The sequence below is a fragment of the Hylobates moloch genome, unplaced genomic scaffold (genome assembly GCF_009828535.3).
Source record: "Hylobates moloch isolate HMO894 unplaced genomic scaffold, HMol_V3 SCAFFOLD_44, whole genome shotgun sequence".
Taxonomy (NCBI): Eukaryota; Metazoa; Chordata; class Mammalia; order Primates; family Hylobatidae; genus Hylobates; species Hylobates moloch.
In genome coordinates, this window is record NW_026652319.1 from 450,897 (window position 1) to 476,453 (window position 25,557).

General features: G+C 34.3%; 1 protein-coding gene across 6 annotated transcripts in view; it reads right to left on the reverse strand.

Annotated features, from left to right (window-relative positions):
* Positions 1-25,557, reverse strand: part of LOC116463605 (interaptin-like) — a 219,127-nt gene that overhangs the window by 109,781 nt on the left and 83,789 nt on the right. For all 6 annotated transcript variants that reach the window (XM_058434757.1, XM_032146789.2, XM_058434759.1 and 3 more), the window contains 2 exons: positions 16,063-16,182; positions 8,858-9,033 (listed from right to left, as the gene is read on the reverse strand). In XM_058434757.1, coding sequence (XP_058290740.1) covers positions 8,858-9,033; positions 16,063-16,182 — 296 coding nt within the window. The remainder of the gene's footprint in view (positions 1-8,857; positions 9,034-16,062; positions 16,183-25,557) is intronic.

A 25,557-nucleotide genomic window follows, 5' to 3' on the forward strand; every position in this document is an offset into this window, starting at 1 on the left:
GTGTGTGTGTGTGTGTGTGTGTGTGTGTGTGTGTGTGTGTGTGTGTGTGTTCTCACTGTATAGATGAGGACACTGAAGCCCCAGTTTTTTGTTAAGTGGCAGAGTCAGGATATAAACTTTGGCTGACTCTAGAGACCTGCTCTTAGAATGCCTATATATCTTTATGTATTAAGAATTGAAGCCAGCAACACAGAGGCCAGCGTGGTTGGTGCAGACATATTGGTTTGCGTGGCCCTTCTCCAGACCTGGTGGTAAGTCTGTAAAATGGCAACACTATCAAGGATCCTACATTCCCCTCCAGATTTTTCCTGATTTCTGCCAAGAGTTCTAACATTCCTGACTCTGAATAGTGTTTGTTTAATAAATTTAAGTAAAAGATGAATTAAATAATAAAGACAACTAGAAATACACATTAACAGGTTAGGATTAAGAGTGACCGTAAAGTGTTCCTCAGCTATAATTCACATCGTCCTCATCATTTTTGTGAATATCAAATAAATTATAACATTTACAAATTTTATGTTAAAATGTTCATTTCACTATTTATCCGTACTAGTCATATCCAATAGAAATATGTATGTATAATAATGCAAACCACACATGTAATTTTAAATTTCCAGTAGCCATATTAAAAATATAAGAAGAAACACACAAAATTAATTTTAATAGTGTATTTTATTTCATTCCACATATCCAAAATGTTATTTCAACAAAAGGCTATATCCACATTTCTAGTGCTCAATAGCCCCATGTGGTTGGTGGCTAACCTATGGGAAAGCAAAGGTCTGCATGCTTCTTAGCCTCCTGGTCATCTTTTCATGTCAGTAGGATAGTTCCTCAACTTTTACTAGAATTATCCTTTAAAAACATTACATTCAATTTATTTTTTCTATACTTAAATTTAAGATATAGATTATTTGCTTAAAATTCTCTGCTATGAAATTGGCATGTTTATACAGCTACTAGGATTGCTGTTAAACTTAAAATGTGTTCAAATTGATCAAAGAAACTGTAAAAAGGCAAGCATCAGCACCTTTCAAGTTTTACACATATTTGCACATTTGTATATCCATGCCCCGGAAATTTGATTGCTCTGATAGCACTAAGAAGAAAGTTTTTTAAAAGGTGAAAAAAGCTCTTATAATAATATAGCTTCAGTTTGACACACCCCATCTGTTGTGTTCACCAAGCTCTTGCTTGGGAATTAAATATACTGTCCTCACGTGTGCATTTCCACCTTTGAGCTTCTGTCATCACCACCGTGTAACTTCTAAACAAGGTCCTTCAGCTTCTGAGGCAAAAGTGATATACTATAATGGTAAATATAAAAGTCAAGGGTTGAAAACTAACTCCTATTTCTTCGTGTTCGATAAAATATAAAATGTAACACTTGCAAATGAAAAGCAAAATGGGCATATACTTTGATTCTGCAATTCCACTTCTAGGAATTAACTATGTTAAAGAAAAAAACAGGATAAAATAATAAAGATGCATATATAAAGATGTTCAGTGATGCCTTATTTACAATAGCAAGACTATGATCAACCTACATGTTCATGAATAGAAAATTAGTTAAATAAGATACATATCTACAATAAAATACTGTTAACGTAGTTAATTGGCATGACTATATTTTCATGATATATTTTAAGTGTATATGTATGTATATATATCTATATGCACAGAAAAGAAAGTTTAGAAAGCTCTATATCAAAATGTTAACAGCAGTTATCTCTGTGTCATGATATTACAGATGATTTATGTCATTTTTTCTTCTTTTTTTTGCCCCTTTTCTGTATTTTCTATGTTTTTATATTGACGTTGTTTTATGTTTATGATTGCAACAATCCTTAAAGCCTTTTGAATTTGGGAAAAACTAATTATTAAGTGTTTATATTTTCCTCTTATAAATTCAATAAAAAACTTTCAAACTGATTTTTAAAATCCAATTTGGAATTGTACTACTGATAATAGCCTACATTAAATTTGCTCTTGGTTTTCAGGAAAGTGTAGCTAATGAATGAAGCCTCTCTCCTCCCTTTCCAGATTGCAGAGTATGTAAGCATTACTAAGAAATCTTAGAGAATACTCAGAGGTTCCAAAACCTAATATAAATATTAGCAGGAATCTGACTGAAAATGTGGGTGTACTTTTACTTCCATTTCAATTCCACAAAGTTCACTGAGCACCTACTATGTGACAGGTTCAATTCTCTTAAAACACTAGTAATACGGCATTCAGCAAAACAATCAAACTTCCTGTTTTCACTGAGATTACAACCAGTAGGAGGAGACTGGCAGTAAACACATAAATCAATAAATGAATATTTCTGGTAGTAGTAAATATTATTAAAAATGAAAGAGAAAATCAGGATAGACAAGGACTATAAAGGAAGACAACTTTAACTAGGGCAGTCAGCAAAGATGTTTTTGAGGAGGTGACATTTGAACTGAGACTTTCAATTACAAGAAGGGACAGCTACTTGTTTGGGAGACCCTTAGCCAATTTCACCTGCATGAATTTGAAGGGCCTCCCTCTTTTCACATATTGTACAGTCATGGCCACAGGTCACATTCAGGGAGAATAAAGTGAGTGAAGCTTTCTGAGGGAGGAGGGTTGTTCCTCTACACAGAGAGGATGTCAGTGTCTCCTTGTTTGTTATTTTTCTAAGATTGTGATACACTGTACTATATAACTGATATAACTATTCCTAGCTATGTGGTTTAATTAACAGTCCTAAAATGGATAGTTGGCTTAAAAGTTTCCTGAAAAAGAAAACATGGATTACAGAAAATATTAATAATGCAACACAAATGTAAACAAAAACATTAGAGTTGATGTCTCTCTAGTATGATTGAATTCACAATTATTGATATTATGAGGTAAATAGTCTATAAGATGTGACAAGACACTCAAAAATGAGAAAATTACCAACACAACTATTTTACATATACATTTATATCTTTTATATGAATACCTCATTACAAAGAATAAAATTAAAGAGACTGACAGTACTAAGTGTTGGCAAAGATATGCAGCAACTAGAGGTCTCCATACACTGCTGGTAAAAATGTGAAAGGAACAACCACTTTGGAAAAGTCTTGGGTAGTTTCTTAAAATGTTGAATATACTCTACTATACAATTCAGCCATTCCACTCCTAGGTATTTACCCAAAAAAAATAACAAAAACATATATCCAAAAAAAGACATATATGAATGCTTAAATAATGGAAATGATGCATAATATATAGTATATTTACAAAATGAAATATAATTATGTAAAGTATATCTGTATTATTAACTGTGGCAGAAGCAAGATTCCTCTGGCACAGACACGCAGATCCTGGAAGTTAAAAGTCAGTAGAAGAACACTAAAGGTCCAAAGAATGTGACTAGCGACTAGCACACTCTCAGTGTCTGCTCCATTTTTTTTTGTTTGTTTTTTTGAGACGGAGTCTCACTCTGTTGCCCAGGCTGGAGTGCAGTGGCGCGATCTCTGCTCACTGTGAGCTCTGCCTCCCGGGTTCATGCCATTCTGTTGCCTCAGCCTCCCAAGCAGCTGGGACTACAGGTGCCCGCCACCACGCCTGGCTAATGTTTTATATTTTTAGTAGAGACAGGGTTTCATGTTAGCCAGGATGGTCTCGATCTCCTGACCTCGGGATCCACCCGCCTCAGCCTCCAAAAGTGCTGGGATTACAGGCATGAGCCACCACACCCAGCTGCTCCATTTAACAATATAGATACCCTTTTTTTTTCCTTTTGAGACAGAGTCTCACTCTGTCGCCCAGGCTGGAATGCAGTGACATGTTCACTGCAACCTCTACTCCCAGGTTCAAGCAATTCTCATGCCTCAGCCTCCCAAGTAGCTGGAGCTACAGGTGCGCACCACTACACCTGACTAATTTTTGTATTTTTAGTAGAGACAGGGCTTTGCCACGTTGCCCAGGCTGGTCTCAAACTCTTGAGCTCAAGCTATTGACTTGCCTCAGTCTCCCATAGTGCTAGGCATGAGCCACCACACTCGGCCTAATATAGATATACTTTTTACATGTTTGTTATAATATTCGTCTATTTGCCTAAATTTAATTATTAAAGTTAAATTTCAAATTTAAAAGCATATTGTCATATAAAAATGCATTTCTGAATGCACATATTATATAACAAAATTGTCAGCAAGTGAAATTAAAGTTTCATGGTTTAACATGATTTTTTTCCAATATTTAACTATGAAAGTTTTAAAACATATAGAGAAGTTAAAACAATTGTATACTGAGCACAAATATACACACTACTTAGATTCTACAATTAATATTTTACTATATTTGCTTTGTCACGTAACTATATACCTATCAAACACTTTATACATCTATCAATCCATCCTGTGAATATCAAGGTAAGTTGCAGACATAAATATACTTCTCTCCTAAACATTTCATCATACAGATACAGTTCAACATTTGCATTTATTTCTTTTTATTTTTGAGTAAATTTACCTACAGAATTGTACAAATCTCAAGTGCACCAGTAGATGAGTTTTGGCAAATGCATCCACTGTGTAATGCAAACCCCTATCAAAACATAAAGAATTGCTGCCATCAAAGAAAGTGCCTTTGTGCTTTTCCAGTCAATCCCACCCTCCATGGCAACCATTTTTTCCCCAGTGTAGATTAGTTTTGCCTGTTTCTAGAACATCGTATAAATGAAATAATACAATATGTATTATTTGTGTAAGGCTATTTTCAAGTAGCATAATATTTTTGAGGATTATCCATGCTACTACATTATCTGCAGTTCATTATATATCCCACTGAATATATTCAATTGTTTTCTTTTACAGAACCCATTCTACTACTGATGTACTCCTGAGCTTTTTGCAGTTTTAGGATATTTTGAATTAAGCTTGAATAAAGTTGCTGAATATTCTCATATAAGTATCTTGTGACATATGTTTTCATGTTTCTTGGGTAAATACCAAAGGGTGGAATTTCAGGGTCTTTGGATAGATGTGTATTTAGTTTAATGAGAAACTGTCAGATATTTTCTCTAAGTGGCTGTAGCATTTTACATTCTCACCAATTTGTACAAGGATTCCAGTACTCTACTTCCTCAGTAACATCTGCTGCCATCAGACTGTTTCATTTTAGTCAATCAGACGAGCTAATAATGTTGAGAACATTTTTGTGTCTTTATTGGCCATTTATGTATCTTCCTGTGTAAAGTGTCTGTTCAGATCTTTTGGTCATTTTTGATTGAATACTTTTATTATTGACTTGTAGGCATTCTTTATGTAACTGGGGCAACAGTTCTTTGTCACATATTTTATAAATATTTTCTCTGTGATTTAACTATTCATTTTCATACGGATAGCTTCTGATGAACAGATGTTTTAATTTTGATAAAGTCTAATTCACCGATTTTCATTCTTTTATAGTTCTTACTTCTATGTCCTATCCATGAAATCTTCATTTAACATCAAGTCATGAAGATATTTTGCTATGTTTTTTCTAGTAGTTTTATAATTTTATCCTTTGCATTTAGGTTTATGATTTATCCTAAATTAATTCTCATGTATGGTGTGAGGCAGAAGTTGAGGTATATTTTTCTACATGGGTATTCAGTTGTTCCAGCACAATTTGTTGAAAGACTTTCTTTTTCCCATTGGATTGTTTTGCTGACTTTGTCAGAAATCAATTGATTATATAAGTAGGGTCATTTACCAGGCTATCTTGTTCTATTCATCTTTGTTGATCCATATGCCAGTACTATACTGATTTGATTACTGCATAAATCTTAGATGATGTTTAAAATGCCATCTTTTGGACTGTTTGAATACTTTTTAAAGAGTTATCTTTTAAATTATGTATTAGCTTTTTACTACGTTTCTGTATTTAATTTTTTAGTAGTTGCTCTAGAAATCATAATATACATACTTAATTTATTGGTTTAAATAAAATATTCTACCATGTCACATAAAATACAAATATAGTGCAACAAAATGAATCCATTTATCCACCTCTCCATCCTTTAGACTCTAGTTGTCATGTTACATTGACATACTTTATAAGCCCCACAAAATAATAATGCTTGCTTTAAATAAGCATGTGAGTTTTTAAAACAAATTTAAAGGAAAAGGAGTCTTTTATATTTACTCATATTTGTCACTTATGGTGCATTTTTATTCTTTCCTGAGGATGCTGGGCCTCCATTCATTTTTTTTCAATGTTTATTTCTCTTCTTCAAATTGAATAATTTCTATTGATTTATCTTAAAATTCACTGATTCTTTTTTCTGTAAATGCAATGCACTACAAAAGTCCATCCAGCCTTATATGTGTGATTAGGACCCATGCATAATTTGGTATGCATCTGAACGTTCAGTGCTCCAATTTAACTGGAAAAGCTATGAAATGCAGTTTTCTGCCAAACCACACTTCACTTCTTTCATCTTCCTTTCTAGGGAAATATTTTAGTTTGTCAGTTATCATTGAATAACTCGAGGGCTGATTTGTAGATTTTATCCAATGTCAAAAAAGTCAATCTTGCCTTTTTCAAGCCACTTCAAATAACTATGGAAATTATTATCACCCTGTAAAGTATATTGTTTTACTCCTAAGCAAGGGTGAGGAATCTGAGTATCATGTGCAAGCCTCAAGATGACGCTTAGGACAGAACATGCAGAGTAAAAATAGTTTCCTTCCATATCCACGTAATAGAAAGCTGACAATTGTAGTCCTGTCTTTATGGGATGAAAACAGTCCCTTTACAATAAGTTTTCTGAAAGGGAGAACAAATAGATAATAACTCTTCTGGTAACATATTATGGTACACTGGCCAGTGTGTTTTCGGTGATTAAACATAATCCTGTGAATCAGATTAATTCACTTGCTGAGTGTTCATTTACGGCATCCCATTGGAATTTGTGCTAGCAGTTTGAGCACTAGTTCTGTGTGCCTATGAACTTAATGCTGCTTATTGTCTCATTCTGACTTCATGGAGAATTAATCCCACCTTTAAGCAAAGGCTACTAAGTTAATGGTATTTTCTGTGCAGAAATTAAATTTTATTTTCAGCATTTAGCCCAGGAATTTTTCCAGTAGGTGCTCAGCTATTTAAAAACAAAACTATTCTTAAACATTCATCATTAGACAACTGGAGTTTTTGCTGGTTTTGTAACCTACCAAAATGGATGGGCTGTTGAACATTCCACATTCAAAAGTTTTATAGCGTGGTGGGAAATGGGGGATCTTCAATGTTTATTTTAAAATAAAATAAAATAAGTTCTTGACTTAAAAAAAAAAGTCCATCCAGTGAAATTTTATTCCAGATACCATATTTTTCAATTCTTCAATTTCTCATTTTTTAATAGTTGCTTACTCAGATTTTCTTTTTATTCATTACTAGCATATTTTCCTTTATATCCTTGAGTATTGTTATGATAGCTAATTTGAAATCCTGGTTAGCTAATTATATCATCTGAGTCAACTGGTCTCTATTCTTTTGGATATGAGTAATTTTGGATTGTATACTGAACATTGTGGGTGTTATGTTATAGAGACTCTGGATTCTTCTTATGTTCTTCCAAATAGTATTTATTTTTTTTCTTGTATTGTTTTAACAAGAAGTTAATCTGGCTAAACTTAAAGTGTTAAATCTGTTTCTCATAGGGTAGGTGACAGCTAAAATATCAATTACTTTAGTTTTAGATGGACTATTTAGCATCTTCCTTGAGCACATGTATTTCAGGGATAAGCCTGAGATTTGGAAAGAGTTTATATGCAAAATTTGAGCTCTCTTTCTCTGGCTTTCACTTCTCTGGGACATCCCCTTACTTCTTAGAGGCTGAGGTTGCCTTGATCTCTATCCTCTAGTCTACAGTTTTCTATCAGATTTTTACCTTCTTTGCATGGAGCAAACTGTGCCCTGCTCTCAGTTCAATATCCTTAAAAAGAAAAAAATTCACTCACTGCCATGCATTTTTCAACATTAAAAAAAAACTTTAATGGACTATTTTTTAGAACAGTTTTAGGTTCACAGGAAAACTGAGCAGAAAGTACAGAGGATTCCCATATCCCCCTGTCTCCACACATGCAAAACCTCCCCCACTATGGACACGCTTCAGGAGAGTAGTACTTGTTACAATTGATGAATCAACATTATTATTACTACCCAAAATTTATAGTTTACATTAGGGTTCATTCTTCGTGTTGTACATTCTATGAACTTTGACAAATGTATAATGACATGTCTCCACTATTGTAGTATTGTACAGATTAGTTTCACTGCCCTAAAAATCTTCTTTGCTCTTCTTATTTATCCTCTGCCTGGAACTCATGGCAACCACTGATCGTTCTACTGTTCCATACTTTTGTCTTTTCCAGAATGTCATATAGTTGGAATAATATAGTATGCAGCCCTTTCAAATTGGCATCTTTCACTTAGTATGACTTATTTTAATTTTTGATACTCCCTCCATTATGTGTTTGCTTTGGGTCACTCTTTATTGTCTTTAGGTAGCTATTTTTCTAGAATTAAAGTTGTTATCTATAAGAAGGCTGACCTAATATGAGCTACTCAGTCATTAAGAGGAGTTTTAAAAACATAGATTAGTACTTTTAACAGTAATGAACAGACTTCTGGCCACAGTTCAAGATAGATGTATCATAGATTATCTTAGATAAACCTATAATAATTAAATTTCAGAGTTGAAATAGATCTTAATGGTCATCTACTCTAACAAGTGATAACAAAGTTAATCCTAATTCCCATCAAATAAAATGAAATATCATTATTTTATTACTTATGATGTACCATTTACCAAAAAGGGACAATTATGTTCTAAATATATGTAACAAACCTGTCAAGGCTGTTTCACTTATAGATTTAATTTGTAGAAAAATTTCTCCTTTCAATGAAGTCCAGTTTTGGTAATTATCATATACTTCATTTTTAATACTGGTTAGCTCCCTTTTAGTAAAAGTAAGTAATGAAAGAGTCTTATTCCAGAAATATTTGTACTCTGACAATCTTTGACTGCAAAGTAAAAAAAAATAGGATTTTAGAAAATAGTAAGCATAATAAACATTTCTTCAAAAATAGTTTTAGAGTGACCATATAATCTACTGTCTAATTGGAGACAATTCTGAAACCAAAAGAAGGTGGTATTCATATTATGCTGAGACAAAACACAAACTAGGAATATCTCAGGTAGACTGAAGTATATGGTCACTCTAACTCATTTCCATTTTGCCATTATTTTAACTACAAAGAAAGATAGCTAACTACCTTCATATACATTTATTCTATTTATCTTTTTTTATTCAACCGTGAACATTTAGTGAAGAAAATTAGGTCAGAGCAATTTAGTCTTAGATTCAAAATGAGAATCTTAAAGTCTTGTTTTGTTTTGTTTTTTGAGACAGAGTCTCGCTCTGTCACCCAGGCTGGAGTGCAGTGGTGCCATCTCGGCTCACTGCAAGCTCCACCTCCTGGGTTCACGCCATTCTCCTGCCTCAGCCTCCCGAGTAGCTGGGACTACAGGCGCCCGCCACCATGCCCAGCTAATTTTTTGTATTTTTAGTAGAGACGGGGTTTCACCATATTAGCCAGGATGGTCTCGATCTCCTGACCTCATGATCCGCCTGCCTTGGCCTCCCAAAGTGCTGGGATTACAGGCGTGAGCCACCGCACCCGGCGAGAATCTTAAAGTCTTATACAGCATTTGTCCCACATACCATGGTTATATAGGTAGTGAAAAATCTGGGGTAATAATAAATAAAACAATTCAAAGTGACTGATCCAGTGCATTTGCTTCATAAAATCCGACAGCTCAAAGTAATCACATTTTGTCATCTCAGTGATTTTATTCTGGTTTTAATTATCTTAATAATCAAATAAAATACAGACACAGATTTGAGAGCAGCAAAAAGGTGATGACTGAAGCCATGAGAGTATAATTATTTTGTCAATATTTACATCCCTGAGTAGACTAAGATCTATAAGGCAGAGGTTATATCTACTTGCTCATCACAGTCTCTCTAGCATCTAGCACAGTGCCTACTACATAATATGTGCTCAACAAATACTGAATGAAAGAGTAAATAAAATAGATTCCTCCTCAGTAGGAGAAATGGAAAAGTCAGAAGTGCTAGGGATAACACATTGGACAACACAAACATTTAAGGGACTGAAACTAAAAAGAATCCCTCAAAGGAGACTAGGGGGAACTCATCAGTGAGTAAGAAGATAAGCCAAAAGAATAATGTCAGAAAAGCCAGGGGATATGGAAATTTTAAGAAAAACGTAGTGATCAGTGTTTAAGTCTGCAGAAAAAGGCTGAATAGAGTCCATTTTATCTTGGAGACCTTTGGTAATTAGTAATTAGTAATTTGGTAATCAGTAATGTCACACAAATTCTTAGCATTGTCAAATTCGGGGAAATTCTTATTAAACTTTTCTCATACATAAGATTTTGCCATTTCAGGTTTTCTTGGAAAGTGATTAAATTGTCTTTGAAACAATGAAACTCATGGGCCAGTTTATCTTAGATGGTCTCCCTGAAGTAGTATATTATGATTTGTATGTTACATTCAATGATGTTAGTCATATTTGTGAAATCAGTGAAAACTTAAATCTTTCTCCAATGTCTCTGAACAATTAACTCCCTTTCATTAGATTATCCAATAACCCAAGAACTTTAAAAAATTTATCTTTCTATTAATAAATTTGCTTTGATGTAATCAAAAAAGTTATTACGATTTGCTTCTTTAGGCCACAATAATTTCTATTGCCTAATTTGCTTATAAATGCTTTTATTTGATTAATTTTAAAAAATTATATACATCCAAATTAATGTAATTTCTTGCTTGTTTCATTAAAGCATTCTAAAATATCTTTCCAAATGGCAATTATAATGGTATACTCCTAAGTCAACTTTCCCTTACTCAGATCCTCCAAATGCCTGTGACTACTCCAATGGTATACTGACAACAGAAGTGAGAATCACAAAAAATTAATAATTTTTTTAAAAAGTGAGAGAGAGGAAAAACCTGAGTAGAAAGATAATTTTTAACCAAATTACAACCCATTCATCTTGCTTTCACCAGGAGCCCTCCCAGAACCTTGGAAGGAAGTCCTAAGTGAGAGATGCTGAAACTTAAGCATCATCTGGTTCACAATAAATTTGCGTCTATTGGTAACCTTAACCTTCTCTGTGAAATAAGAGGCAAGAAAAACAGTTGCTAAGAGATGAATAACACCAAGGAACCTAAGCAGAATACTGAGGATTCCTCACTAAGGAATTAGTGTTTAACAACCTGGAAGTATGTATGAAGGCCAAAGGATTTAAGGGTAAATACAACTAAATGAGTAGAGGTAAAAGGACTTGGAGTGTTGGCAAACTCCTCTATGTAGAAAATCCTAAAGAAGACACACACACACACACACACACACACACACACACACACACACACAAAAATACTAAATACTAGAATTAATAAACAAATTCATCAAGGTCACAGGATACATGATACATATACAAAAATCAATTTTATTTCTGTATATTAATAATGACCAATCCCCAAGATAAATTAACAGTCCCAATTCGTAACAACATAAAAAGAATAAAACACTTAGAAATAAATTCTAATAAAAGAAGTTCAAGAAAACAAAACATTTTTGAGAGGGCTAGAGATCTCCATGGAAAAACATACCACATTCATGAATTGAAAGATACAAAAATTTTAAGGTAGAAATTCTCCCCAAATTGATCTATAGATTCAATACTATACCTATCAAAATCCTAGCAGGTTACTTTGCAGAAATTCACAAGCTGATCCTAAAATTCACTATGGAGGGCCCAGAATAGCAAAAACAATTTTGAAAACAAGGAAGTTAGAGGAATTATATTTCTTGATTTTAAAACTTATTAAAAACTATAGTACTTAAGAGCGTGTGGCACTGACATAAGACATATAGATTAATGGAATAGAATAGAAAATCCAAAAATAATCCTTTACATTTATGGTGAATTTATTTTAGGCAAAGATGCCAAGGCAATTCAGTAAGGAAAAATTGGCCTCTTAACAAACAGCACTGGAACAATTGAATATCCATGTGAAACAGGATGAATTTAGATCCTTACCTCATATCATACACAAAAGTTAGCTGAAACAGATCATAGATCTAAAGAAGAGCTAAAACTATAAAACTCTTAGAAGCAAATACAGGAGAAAATCCTTCTGACAGGCTTAGACAGAATTCTTACATACATCAGCAAAAGCACAATCTAAAAAACAGATAAATTATATTTCATCAAAAATAACAACCTTTGCTTTTCAAAAGACATTATTAAGAAAATAAAAAGATAAGCCACTGGGAGAAAATATTTGCAAATCATATTTCATATAAAGGCCTTATACCCAGAATATAGAAAGAACTCTTACAATCACATAATAAGAAAATAAACCAATTAAAAATTGGCAAGATATTTGAGATGTTTCACTAGTAAGATATACAAATGATTAACAAACAAATGAAAAGATGCTCAACATTATTAGTAACTTGGGAAACACAAATCAAAGCTACAATGAGATATTATTTTACACCCTCTAGAATGACTACAACAAAACAGGCAGACAATAGTAAGTGCTGACAAAAACATGAAGAAACTAGAATCCTCATTCATGGTGTGGGAATGTAAAATGTGCAGCCCCTTTGGAAAACAGGTTGGCAGTTAAAAAATTACATATTGATTGGCAGGGTGTGGTAGCTCACGCCTGTAATCCCAGCACTTTGGGAGGCTGAGGTAGGCGGATCATGAGGTCAAGAGATTGAGACCATCCTGGCTAACATGGTGAAATCCCATCTCTACTAAAAATACAAAAAAATTAGCCAGGCGTGGTGGTGGGCACCTGTAGTCCCAGCTACTCGGGAGGCTGAGGCAGGAGAATGGCGTGAACCCAGGAGGCAGAGGTTGCAGTGAGCCAAGATTATGCCACTGCACTCCAGCCTGGGCAACAGAGCGAGACTCTGTCTCAAAAAAAATTATATATAGATTAATCATATGACCTAGTGATTCCACACTTAGGTATCTACTCCAAAGAATTGAAAACATATGTCCACACAAAGACTTGTATATGAATGTTTACAGCAGCATTATTCATAAGCACCAACAAGTGGAAACAATCCAAATATCCATCAACTGGTAAACGGATAAATAAAATGTGGTATATCCATACAGTGGAATACTGTTCAGCAATAAAAAGGAACAAAAGTATGGATAAGTGCCACAACATGAATGAACCTCAAAAACATAATTAGTAAAAGCCAGATGTAAAGACAACATATTGTATGATTCTATATATCTGAAATGTCCAGAAAAGTATAAATCTATAGACAGAGAAATGTTAGTTGCCTGGTGAGCACAGAGATTGATTGAAGATGGCATGAGGGTCTGGAGGGTCTTTTCTGGAATTAGTCAAGTGTTCTAATATTGAATGTGATTGCCAATCTAATAGCTAATATTTGGTGGCACAACTCTGTAGGTTTATTAAAAATAATTAAATTGTCTCCTTAAGATAGGTGAATTTTGTGGTATGCAAATTATATCTCAATGAGGATGTTTTTAAAAAGATACGGGGTAATAAACTATGGGATCAAGGATAGAAAACAAAGTAAATCCAAAATATGGTTGGGAAAATAAGAAAAAATATTAGTGTCCTTAATTAGACTGAAGAAGTGAAGTGAAACTGAGAGACCTGCAAGAGAAATTTTTGGAGTTGACATTGAAAATTTTAGAGATGACAAGGTCTAGCTTTACAAAGAAGAAAAATTAAAGGATAAGTACTCTTTATTTCAAATAATTTATAAAAGATTCACAATAGTAATCCTCTAAAAGTAAATACTGCTAGAATATTTCAAATATGGTCTGATTTGGAATATCGAATTTAAACACAACTTTGTGAGGTGAAGTATATCTATATTTCATTCAGGTTTTTAATATCTATTTTATAGGCCTTCTACAATTAATTTGCGTTTTCAAAAGACACTTTATTCTGAGTAGCAGGTGTGCTGAGCCAACCAATGTGCCAAGTAATATGCTGAGCCCTTGCAAGACACAAGCTGGAAATTATGTCAGGGAAAACACAGAACATGAAAGAATACTTTGCTGGAGGCTAGTGATTAAGCCCAATTGTAATTAAACAAATGAGAGAAGAAATTAAAAATAGCAATGGACCCCAAAACATAGTTCACTGATCTACTGAAAGTTCCTTTTAGGCTCCATAAACACAGATGATCGTATCTGAGTAAAAAGCTCATGTTTCTTTCCCTTACCTCTTTTTTTTTTTTTCATCCCACATTTTGGCCCATGAATCCTTTACCTCTTCAAGACAGAAGATTAAGCTCCTTTTCTTTATCAAGAGCAACTAAGTTTTACGGCCTAATATTTTAAAAATAATCAATAATCTAGCTTAAAATCAGCTTTTAGTAATGCAACAAAAGTCACTGAACTCTAGAAATTTGGTTTGATTTTATTTTTAACAGTATACCTTTTTCTATGGAATGCATTATATCTACCAGTGAGAGTATAAAAATAATTATTTCTATTCATCTATTATAAACTGTAATTTGTACTGTCTAGTTGACTAGTTACTTCCAAAATTGTTTTTAGTATGTACTATTTTTATATAAGTCAGATCCCAGACTCCTAATTTGTGATCTTTTAGATAAAAATGGGCAAAAATCACAGATCTATGGAAACATGTGAACAAAATAAGCTGTTAAAAATATAACTTAAAATGATGACAAAATTAGAATACAGAATAAAAATAACACTTCCATTTGTATGTCTATGTTTCTTCAAAAATTTGAAATACTGAAGATAACATGCAAAAATGAAAATAATTAGGATCAAGTGTACCAGTCCCATAATATCCTGAAGTGGCAATAATTATTTGGTCTAGTCCCAGTCCAGCCTTTAAAGGTCAACCTTACCATCCATGAAGGCTTTGGTGGATAAATCAGATGAGCCTTCTGTGGCAGATATGGGCCAAAGCTATTACAGAAGACAAAAATGAATACTGATAGTCCTGATTAAAATATAAAAGCTGGGGTCACCTGGATGGCATTATCCTGTTGGTTCAACACCAGATTTCTGGGAAAGGATCAAGGGGATTTCTGATGATAAAAATGGTTACTTGTTTTGTGAGTGGATTTCATTCATGGATTCATTCAAAAATTATGTATTGAGCATCAGTTATGTGCAAGGCATTTGTGAAAGGTAGATGTTCAATAGGTTATCAGAAAATGAATTAAAAATTATTAGCCCACAGAAATTTATTCAGAATATTCCTGGTAATAATTCTTAGATAAAAAACAAACCTTATCATTCAAAACACTCACCCAGCATACTTTTTTAGTCATCCAGAACCTGTGTCATTTGCCATGTTGAATTAACTTATTGCCTTCCCTTTTCTAAGAGCTAAAAGTTATTCAATTCAAAAAGGAATTATTCTTTCTCATAAACATTCTCAATATATTCAATTCAATTTTTAGGAAAGAAAATGTACTTCCTAGTTTCTTTAGAACGCTGGATTTTATCTTTAGGTATTATAAACCCTCCAAAGATTATATAAAAGCAGAATTAACATGCTTTACACTAGATATTTCTGAATTTAAGGAGTATGTTAATATTATTTAGGAAGTTTTCTTATTCTATTACTTTTCTTGTCACTGGACTATCACTCAGAGGATCAAATACACCAAGAAATATTGGTGAAGAGGGAAATTAGTTACCATGCTTTCATTCTAAATGCCACCACAAAATGAGAACAGTAACAAGGCACTAATAGAACAAGGTATATGCCTAATTTTAAATTTAATTAGCAACACTATTCATTGAGATAATGGTTTAAAAAAGAAAAAAGAAAACATAATGCTGTTTCACTTTTCTCAATCACACCAGATATAGAAACCATATTACTAAAATGTGTTTGGCTATTTACAAAGTTAGCATTAAGCATATCTTTTCAATCTTTATAATTTTCAGTTCTTTAATCTTACCTGAAGATGTATGATTGTCTATATTTAATCTTTAGCTCATCTTGCAAATGACTCAGTTGTTTCTTTACTTTCTGAAATTCATTTTGTTGACTTTTTAACTGCATGTCTACATCGTAAATTCTAAAAATACAAACAAACATCCCTTAAGTATTCTCTCATATGTACAATTTTCAAGTTAACATTTAAATATACTTACTTTTAATAAAAAGGAGTAGAAGAAGAAACTATGTCTCTTATATATGCTATATGAATGTACAGAAAAAATATGGAGAGACCAAATCTTGGGCACCAAATCCTGGGGAGGAGAGTGGAATTTATGGGCAGGGGGAAAAAGTAAAGGATATTGAAGAGAGGCAGAACTTTTTATCTGTATTCTTTTGTATTGTTCAACTGTTTACAATGAACATAAATATTAATCACAACTAAAAACATTAATTTAATTTCATTTAAAGTAATACATGTTCAAATTTAAAATGTCAAATATTACTGCCTTGGTCCATTTTGTGTTGCTGTAAAAGAATACCTGAGGCTGGGTAATTTATAAAGAAAGAAAGGTTTACTTTGCTCATGATTCTGGTGACTGGAAAACTCAAGATTGGATAGCTGCATCCGGCGAGGGCCTCATGTTGCTTCCACTTACGGCGGAAAGTGGAAGGGGGCATATGCAAAGGGGTCACATGATGAGAGAGGAAGCAAGAGAGAAAAAAAATCAAGGAAGCCAAAATCTTTTTTTGTGTGTGGCTTTTGGTAAGAAGTCATTTGGAAGAACATGAGTTAACTTTTGGTATAATGAATGAATGAAAACTTAGGATCAAAATTAAAGCTGTAAGTACATGAACATGAAAAGTAAAATTTACATGAGGAAAAAGATGCCTGACATTTTATCCACATGGTAACACTAACTCACAATGTCCAAAGAATAACATGGTAACATTATAAACTTGATCTAATACATCATTGCAATGGGATGCTTAGCTAAATTAATTAAAAAGACAATAAGATTTGTTAGCATGTAGTTGCTATAAAGTTATTAATCTATTTCTAATATAAATGTACAGAAATATTGGTTGCCAAGAAAATACATTTTTTATCACATATAATCAAACAATTGAAAATGAACTGAGGCATTACATTCAGCTGTGAATAGCAGGAAATACTAGAAATTTCCTGATAAAAAGAAGGTGCTTCTTCTCACATGAAAGTCTTGGGTGAGATCAGTCACTGCACAATTCAGCAGAGGAATAAGCTCCCACCTAGTTGGTTTTTAATGGCAGCATAGTAGCTGTCCACCTGAATCAAGAACAGAGTCACTATCAGTAGGAACAACAATGCTCGTAATACAAAGTAGACCTTAAACCAACTTAATCTATAGATTAGGGGAGTTGAGCATCAGAGAATATTTCCAGCCATGACAATGTGAATTAGTTCTCTCACAAACACTTCATAATTGCTCGGGGGAAAAGCAATGAAAGGATGTATCTTTAATGTGGAGCATCTGGGGACACTCTGGAGAGCTATAACTCTGAGAAAAGGAAAGTCAAGTGATTTGGAGGGTAATCTCAATTTGCAAGCCAAAGAATAAGGAAAATGGGCTGAAAGCCGGTGGCCATGCACCTCTCTCTCTCTGTATTTTAACAACCTGCTATCTTGGGAACTAATCCATTCTTGCCAGGGCAAAAACTCCATTCACTCACAAGGGAGGGGATTAATCTATTCATGAGGAATCTGCCCCTATAAGCCAAACACCTGTACCTCCCAACAATGCTGCATTGAGGCCCAAATTTCATCATGAGTTTTGGTGAAGACAAACCACATCCAAACTGTAACAATGACTAAAAGGGTTATAAAAAAAATAGTAATCATGTGCCTCTACCCCAATGCCCACTGCCAAAGGCAACTACTTTTAATGTTTTTTTCCTGTTTCTCCTAGTATTTACCTCCATATTACTAAGTAACATGTTTACACTGATATTTCCTAATATTTAATTTTATATATTATTTAGTGATACATATCAGTTAAGATCTAGTTGTGCTACATATAATTGACACCTGAATATGATGGCATAAATATATATATAATCTCACATAAAACAAATGCATTGGTAATCAGTTCAGTGCTAATATCATATAGAGCCTCAAATCCTTCCAACTCTCTGGTCTACCATCTTTGGTATCTGTATTTTATTCTCATAGTCCATGATGGTGGTGAAAGCTTCAACCATTACATTCCCATTCCAGGCCAGGAACAGGAGAATAACGGCCTACTCCATCCCTTTTAAGTCAATTTCCTTAAAGTACCACTGAATATTTCTACTGAACTTAGATACATGGCCATACTTAGCTGCACATGCAGCTAGAAGGTGTCGTCCTTTAAAGATTAGCCCCCAGATATATTCTGTTACTTAGAAGGCAAAATAGATGTTGGGGTAGGTAGCTAATAAGAATTGACCCTCCTATACATATCTACATACTCTTCTCTTAATCCTCCCAATATAGTTAAATCAGCACTTTTTATTAAATTATATTTAGTATTTACATTGTTATTCACTTCTGAGCAACATATAATGCCATGATTATATTTCTTTCTTGTATAACTTTTTGTTGTCTCTGGAATTAAAAATTGTCTCCTTTTCTTCTTTCGTAGTTTTCTGGGTACCATCATTTATTCTTCTTCCATCTTTGACGGAGAGGTAATTCTTCTCCCGACACCTTCAGACACAGCAGATAATCTTTCCAAATCATTTCTTTACCAGGAGGTAGCCTTCCTGGAGCTTTCCATTCCCCTGCTGTAGTCTGGTTTATGCTCTGGTTTGACTACACAGCTGTCATCATAAGACTTCCCTTCTCCATCACTTCAGGAACTGTCCTCATCTCTCTTTCATGTCAATTCTCCCGTACCCTGGTTCCGAAGTTTTATTCCTTCTTGGTTTACTTCTAGGAGCAAATCGTCCAGAAATGTCCTGTGCATTGGCAGTAAATTTGAGACTGTGGATGTCTGAACATGTTATTTTATCTCAGATGGAACAGTTTGGCTGAATAGAAAATTATATATTTGAAAAATATTCAGCAGAAAATTAGGACACCATTCCACTGTTTCCTAATTTCCAGTGATGCTGCTGAGAAATCCAATGACATTCCCATTTCTATTTCTTTGTGTGATATATGGTGGGCCCCCCACCCTTCCCCCTGCTTCAGAAGCTTTTTCTGAATGAAAATTTTTTACTTTTCACTTGGGATTCTTCAATTTGATCACAATGTATCATCATGTTAATCTTTTGTCATTCTCTGTGCTGGGGACTTGGTGAATACTTGCTTTAGAAACTGATTTCTTTAGTTTTCAGAAATTTACCCTAGGGAGAATGATGCTTTCTTGTCGATTTTCTGTTTCTGTCTGGAACATCTTTCTATTATTTTAGATGTGGAATTTCCTGAACAGATCTCTTAGCTTTCTTATCCTTTCTCTACCATTTTACCACTTTTAACTTTCTGTTCTTTCATTATCTTCCATCCTGTTAAAGTTTTAACTTCTGCTATCACATTCTAACTACCAAAATTTCTTTCTTATTCTCCAAAAGGCCTTTTTTAATTGCCCCTTTTTTTGTCCCATGAATACAATTTGTATTTCTTTGAGGATATCAATTCTAGTGTGTTTTTGAAGTTTTCTTCAGTTTGCTGCATTGCTTCTGTTTCTCTTTGAGACTCTTTCTTTGTTTTGCTTTTTGACTTTCATGTTTGAGGCTCTGCTCAGAAGGCTGATTATCCTTTGTTGTCTGTTCATAATCAAGAATGAGGTACTCTCACAACCAACATCATACTGGATAGGCAAAGGCTGGAAGTATTCCTCTTGAAAACAAGAAAAATACAAGGATGCCCTCTCTCATTACTCTTATTCAACATATTATTGAAAGTTCTGACCAGAGTAATCAGGCAAGAGAAAGAAATGAAGTACATCCAAATAGGAAGAGAGGAAGCCAAACTATCCCTGTTTGCAGATGACATGATTCTATATCTGGAAAACTCCATAGTCTCAGCCCAAAAGCTCCTTCAGCTGATAAACAACTTTGGCAAAGTTTCAGGATACAAAATCAACATACAAAAATCACTACTATTCCTATACACCAACAACAGCCAAGCCAAGAGCCAAATCAGGAATGCAATCTCATTCATAATTACCACAAAACGAACAGAATAGGAAAACAGTTAACCAGGGAGGTAAAAAATCTCTACAATGAGAATTATAAAACACTGGTCAAAGAAGGCAAAGCTGACATGAACAAATGGAAAAACATCACATGCTCATGGATAGGAAGAATCAGTATCATTAAAATGTCCATACCACCCAAAGCAATTTAGAGATTCAATACTATTCTGTCTAACAATGATATTCTTCACAGAACTAGAAAAAACGATTTTAAAATACATATGGAACAAAAAAAGAGCCCAAATAGACAAAGCAATTCTAAGCAAAAAGAACAAAGCCAAAAGCATCACACTATCCAACTTCAAACTATACTACGGGGCTACAGTAAGCAAAACAGCATGGTACTGGCACAAAAACAGACATATAGATCAATGAAACAGAAGAGAGAGCTCCGAAATAAGAACACACACCTAAACCATGTGATCTTTGACAAAGCTGACAAAAACAAGCAATGGGGAAAAGACTCCCTATTCAATAAATGGTGCTAGGGTAACTGGCTAGCCATATGCAGAAGATTGAAACCAAACCACTTCCATACACCATATACAAAATTTAACTCAAGATGGATTAAAGACTTAAATGTAAAACCCAAAACTATAAAAAACCTGGAAGACAACCTAGGCAATACCATTCTGGACATAGGAATAAGTAAAGATTTCTTGACAAAGATATCAAAAGCAATCACAACAAGAGCCAAAATTGACAAATTTGATCTAAGTAAACTTAAAAGCTTCTGCATACCAACAGAAACTATTGACAGAGTAAACAGACAACCTACAGAATGGAAGACAAAATTTACAAACTATGCATCTAAAAAAGGTCTGATATGCAGCATGTATAAGGAACTCAAATTTATGAGAAAAAAAACAAACAACCCCATTAAAAAGTGGGCAAAAGACATGAACAGACACTTCTCAAAAGAAGACATACATGTGGCCAATGAGCATATTAAAAAAAAACTCAGTATCATTGATCATTAGAGAAATGCAAATCAAAACACCAATGAGATATCATCTCACACCAGTCAGAATGGCTATCATTAAAAAGTCAAAAAAAATAACAGATGTTGACAAGGTTATGGAGAAAAGGAAATGCTTATACATTCTTGGTGGGAGTGTAAATTAGTTCAACCATATTGTAAAGCAGTGTAGCAATTCCTCAAAGACCTAAAAACAGAACTACCATTCAACCCAGCAATCCCATTACTGAGTATAAACCCAAAGGAATAAAAATTATTCTACCATAAAGACATTTGCATGCATATGTTCACTGCAGCACTATTCACAATATCAAAGATATAAAATCAACCTAAATGCCCATTAATGACAGATTGGATACAGCCATAAAAAAAGAATGAGATCATGTCCTTTGCAGGAACATGGATGGGGTTGGATGCCATTATCCTTAGCAAGCTAACACAGCAATAGAAAAGCAAATACCATATGTTCTCACTTATAAGTGGGAGCTAAATGATGAGGATGGATGGATACAAAGAGGGGAACAATAGACACTGGGGCCTACTTGAGAGTGGAGGGTGGGAGGGAGAAAAGATAAGAAAAAGTATCTATTGGATACTAGGCCTAGTACTTGGGTGACAAAGTAATCTGTACAACAAACCCCCATGACACAAGTTTACCTATATAACAAACCTGTACATGTACCCCAAACCTAAAATAACAGTGTAATTTAAAAAAATGAGGTACTAGCAGCACAACTGGACTGGTTTCTACAACAAGCTAATTAAGACAGAGGGAAAAAAGGAAGAGAGGCCTTTATAGATAAAAGAGAAGCAAGAAATTTAATAACTAAATATGACATATGGACTTTGTATGAAACTCAATTAAAACAAATTGACAGCGGCTTTGCAGCACTGTTCACAATAGCAAAGACTTGGAACCAACCCAAATGCCCATAAATGATAGACTGGATAAAGAAAATGTGGCACATATACACCATGGAATACTATGCAGCCATAAAAAAGGATGAGTTCATGTCCTTTGCAGGGACATGGATGAAGCTGGAAACCATCATCCTCAGCAAACTAACACAGGAACAGAAAACCAAACACCTCATGTTCTCACTCATAAGTGGGAGATGAATAATGAGAATACATGGACACAGGGAGGGGAACATCACACACCAGGGCCTGTTGGGGGTGGGGGAACTAGAGGAGGGATAGCATTAGGAGAAATACCTAATGTAGATGACGGGTTGATGGGTGCAGCAAACCACCATGGTACGTGTATACTTATGTGACAAACCTACACGTTCTGCACATGTATCCCAGAACTTAAAATATTTTTTTAAATGACAGTAAAAAAATTTTTTAAAGAATTGAGAAAATTTAATTATGGACTGGGAATTAGAGAATACCAAGGAACTGCTGCTAATTTTGGAATGATAATATTGTGATTATGTTTTTAAAGTCATATCACAGTGAAGTAAATAAAGATAAAATAGCACATAGACTAGGAGACTAGGATTTGCCTTAAAATACTGCAGTAAAGAAAAGAAATGATAAAATAAACCTAATAAAATCTTGGTAATTTTAAAATCTGTGTAAATGAGTATTTATTTTATCATTTTCTCCTAAAAAATTAAAAACAAAGGACTGAAATGCTGCCTATAAGCTTCTGTGTGTGTGCAGAAATTGTTAAATGACAAGATTTATTCGGGGATGATCAGGTGAGCAAATAGTTATTTTGATAAAATCTCTGGATATTTCCTCTTTACCAGTCATTCTCCCAATCTCTTGACAAAGTTCTGGGAATTAAGGGAAAGCACTTGCGCCATTTCAGGGGATATGATGCCATTATTCCAAAAGTCAACTTTCACTTAATTTCTTTATTTTCATTTCACCACCTCCCTTTTACCACTCTCTATCCTTAGCTATAGCTAGTACCACTGAGATCAGAGATACAACATCCAGAATTCTTTCAGGGAAAGTTAATTATATGTTTTGAGCAGGTCAGGTGGGAAAGAAGATCTAGAAGCCTAAATACACCTTTAAAAAATTAAAAATCAGTAGCATTTCTATATAGTAATTAATATTCTAGTGGAGAGCCAAATTAAGAACACAATCCTATTTACAATAGCCACCGAAAAAGGAAATACCTAGGAATACATCTAATCAAGGAGGTGAAAGATCTCTACAAGAACTACAACACACTGCTCAAAGAAATCAGACATGACACAAATAAATGAAAAAATATTCCATGCTCATGGATTGAAAAAATCAATATTGTTAAAATAGTCATACTGCAAAAAGAAACTCATAGATTCAGTGCTATCCCTATCAAACTACCGATGTCATTTTTCACAGAAATAGAAAAAAAACTGTTCTATTTTATTTTCCAAGATGGCAAACTGGAAGCAGTGTTAGGATGCCTCTTCCACTTGCAAAGTCAAAATAGTGAGTAGAGATTCACACTGTGAACTTTTTTCCAAGAAGCAATGCAGGACCTTAACAGGAAAATGGAAGGAAATCACAGGCCCTTTGAAAGAAGCAGCAGGCTGCAGCCTACACTATGAGCCAGGTGAAAAACTATAAGTCCTCAGAGTGTGAGGTAGGGGAGACTGCCTCCAGGATATATACTCATACCAGGGAACCTGTGTAGCCTTAACCCTACACAGCACTGGAACTGATATAGTGAGTGGTGGGACATATAAAAGTAAGAGCAGCACAGTGAAGAGCCTTGTGCACATTCCCAGTCTCTAGTATGGACCAAGGGAAGCCATGGCTGACTCTATATAAAAAGGGAACCTCGTGAAAGTCTGCCAATTAACTCAAACGGTGGTGGCAGGTTGAAAGAAGCTACCAACTGAAATTCACAATACAATCCTCGAGTGGGGATGAACTCCCTTGGCCAGAACACAGGTGTGAGTGGGAAGTGTGCAGTAGCCACAGGCACAGGAGCTGGGTGCCTGGACTTTGACAGCAGATAGGGAGGGCCTGGGACAGTTCTAAGTTCTGAGCAAAGGCTGCCTGGAATTTAACTAGCTACTGTAAGTTAATACTGCAAGTGAGAAACCTGCCTTGCCCAGTGCATGGGAGCTGGGTGAGACATACTGCCACTTGCTACTCCCCACTCCTTATGCGAACTCTACTGTGCAGCAGAGGCAGCTACACTCCTTCCTGGAATATTATCGCAGTGGCTAGAAAACCGCTGAAGACTCAGGAGGAGGCTGGGAGAGGGGCACAGGATAAAACACTACATATTGGGTACAATGTACACTACTCAGGTGATAGGTACACTAAAATCTCAAACTTCATTATTATACAATTTGTTTATGTAACCCAAAGCCACTTGTATCTCAAAAGCTATTGAAATAAAAAAAAATTTTGAAAGAAATTACGATGATTATACTCTAGGCTCCTGAGAAAATAGTATAAATTGGTACATTTCAGAAAAGCAATTTAACAAAATACATCAATGTATCAAAAAATGAAAAAGAAAAAAAATCCTAAAATTTACATGGAATAAAAAAAGAGCCCTAATAGCCCAAGCAATACTAGCAAAAAGAACAAAGCCAAAGGCATCACATTATCTGACTTCAAACTATACCATAAGGCTACAGTAACTAAAACAGCATAGTATTGGTATGAAAACAGACACATAGACCAATGGAACAGAATAGATAACCCAGAAATAAAGCCTCACACCTACAATCATCTGATCTTTGACAAAGTCGACAAAAACAAGCAATTGGGAAAGAACTCCCTACTTAACAAATAGTGCTGAGATAACTGGCTAGCCATATGTAGAAGAAAGAAACTGGACCCCTACCTCTCACCATATACAAAAATTAACTCAAGATGGATTAAAGATTTAAATGTAAGGCCTCAAACTATAAAAATCCTAGAAAAAAAACCTAGGAAATAGCCTTCTCAACATCAGTTTTTCCAAAGAATTTACAGCTAACTCTTCAAAACGACTGAAAGAGAAACAAAAATTGACAAATGGGACCTAACTAAACTAAAGAGCTTCTGCACAGCAAAAGAAACTATCAACAGAATAAACAGACAGCATAGGGAATGGGAGAAAACATTCACAAACTATGCATCCAACAAGTCTAATATCCAGAATCTATAAGGAATTTAAACAATTCAACAAGAAAAATACAAATAACCCCATTAGAAAGTGCACAAAGGACATAAAAAATATTTCTCAAAAGAAGACATACAAGCAGCCAACAAACATATGAAAAAATGTTTAACATCTCTAGTCATTAGAGGAATGTAAATCAAAACCACAATAAGATACCATCTCACAGCAGTCAGAATGGCTATTATT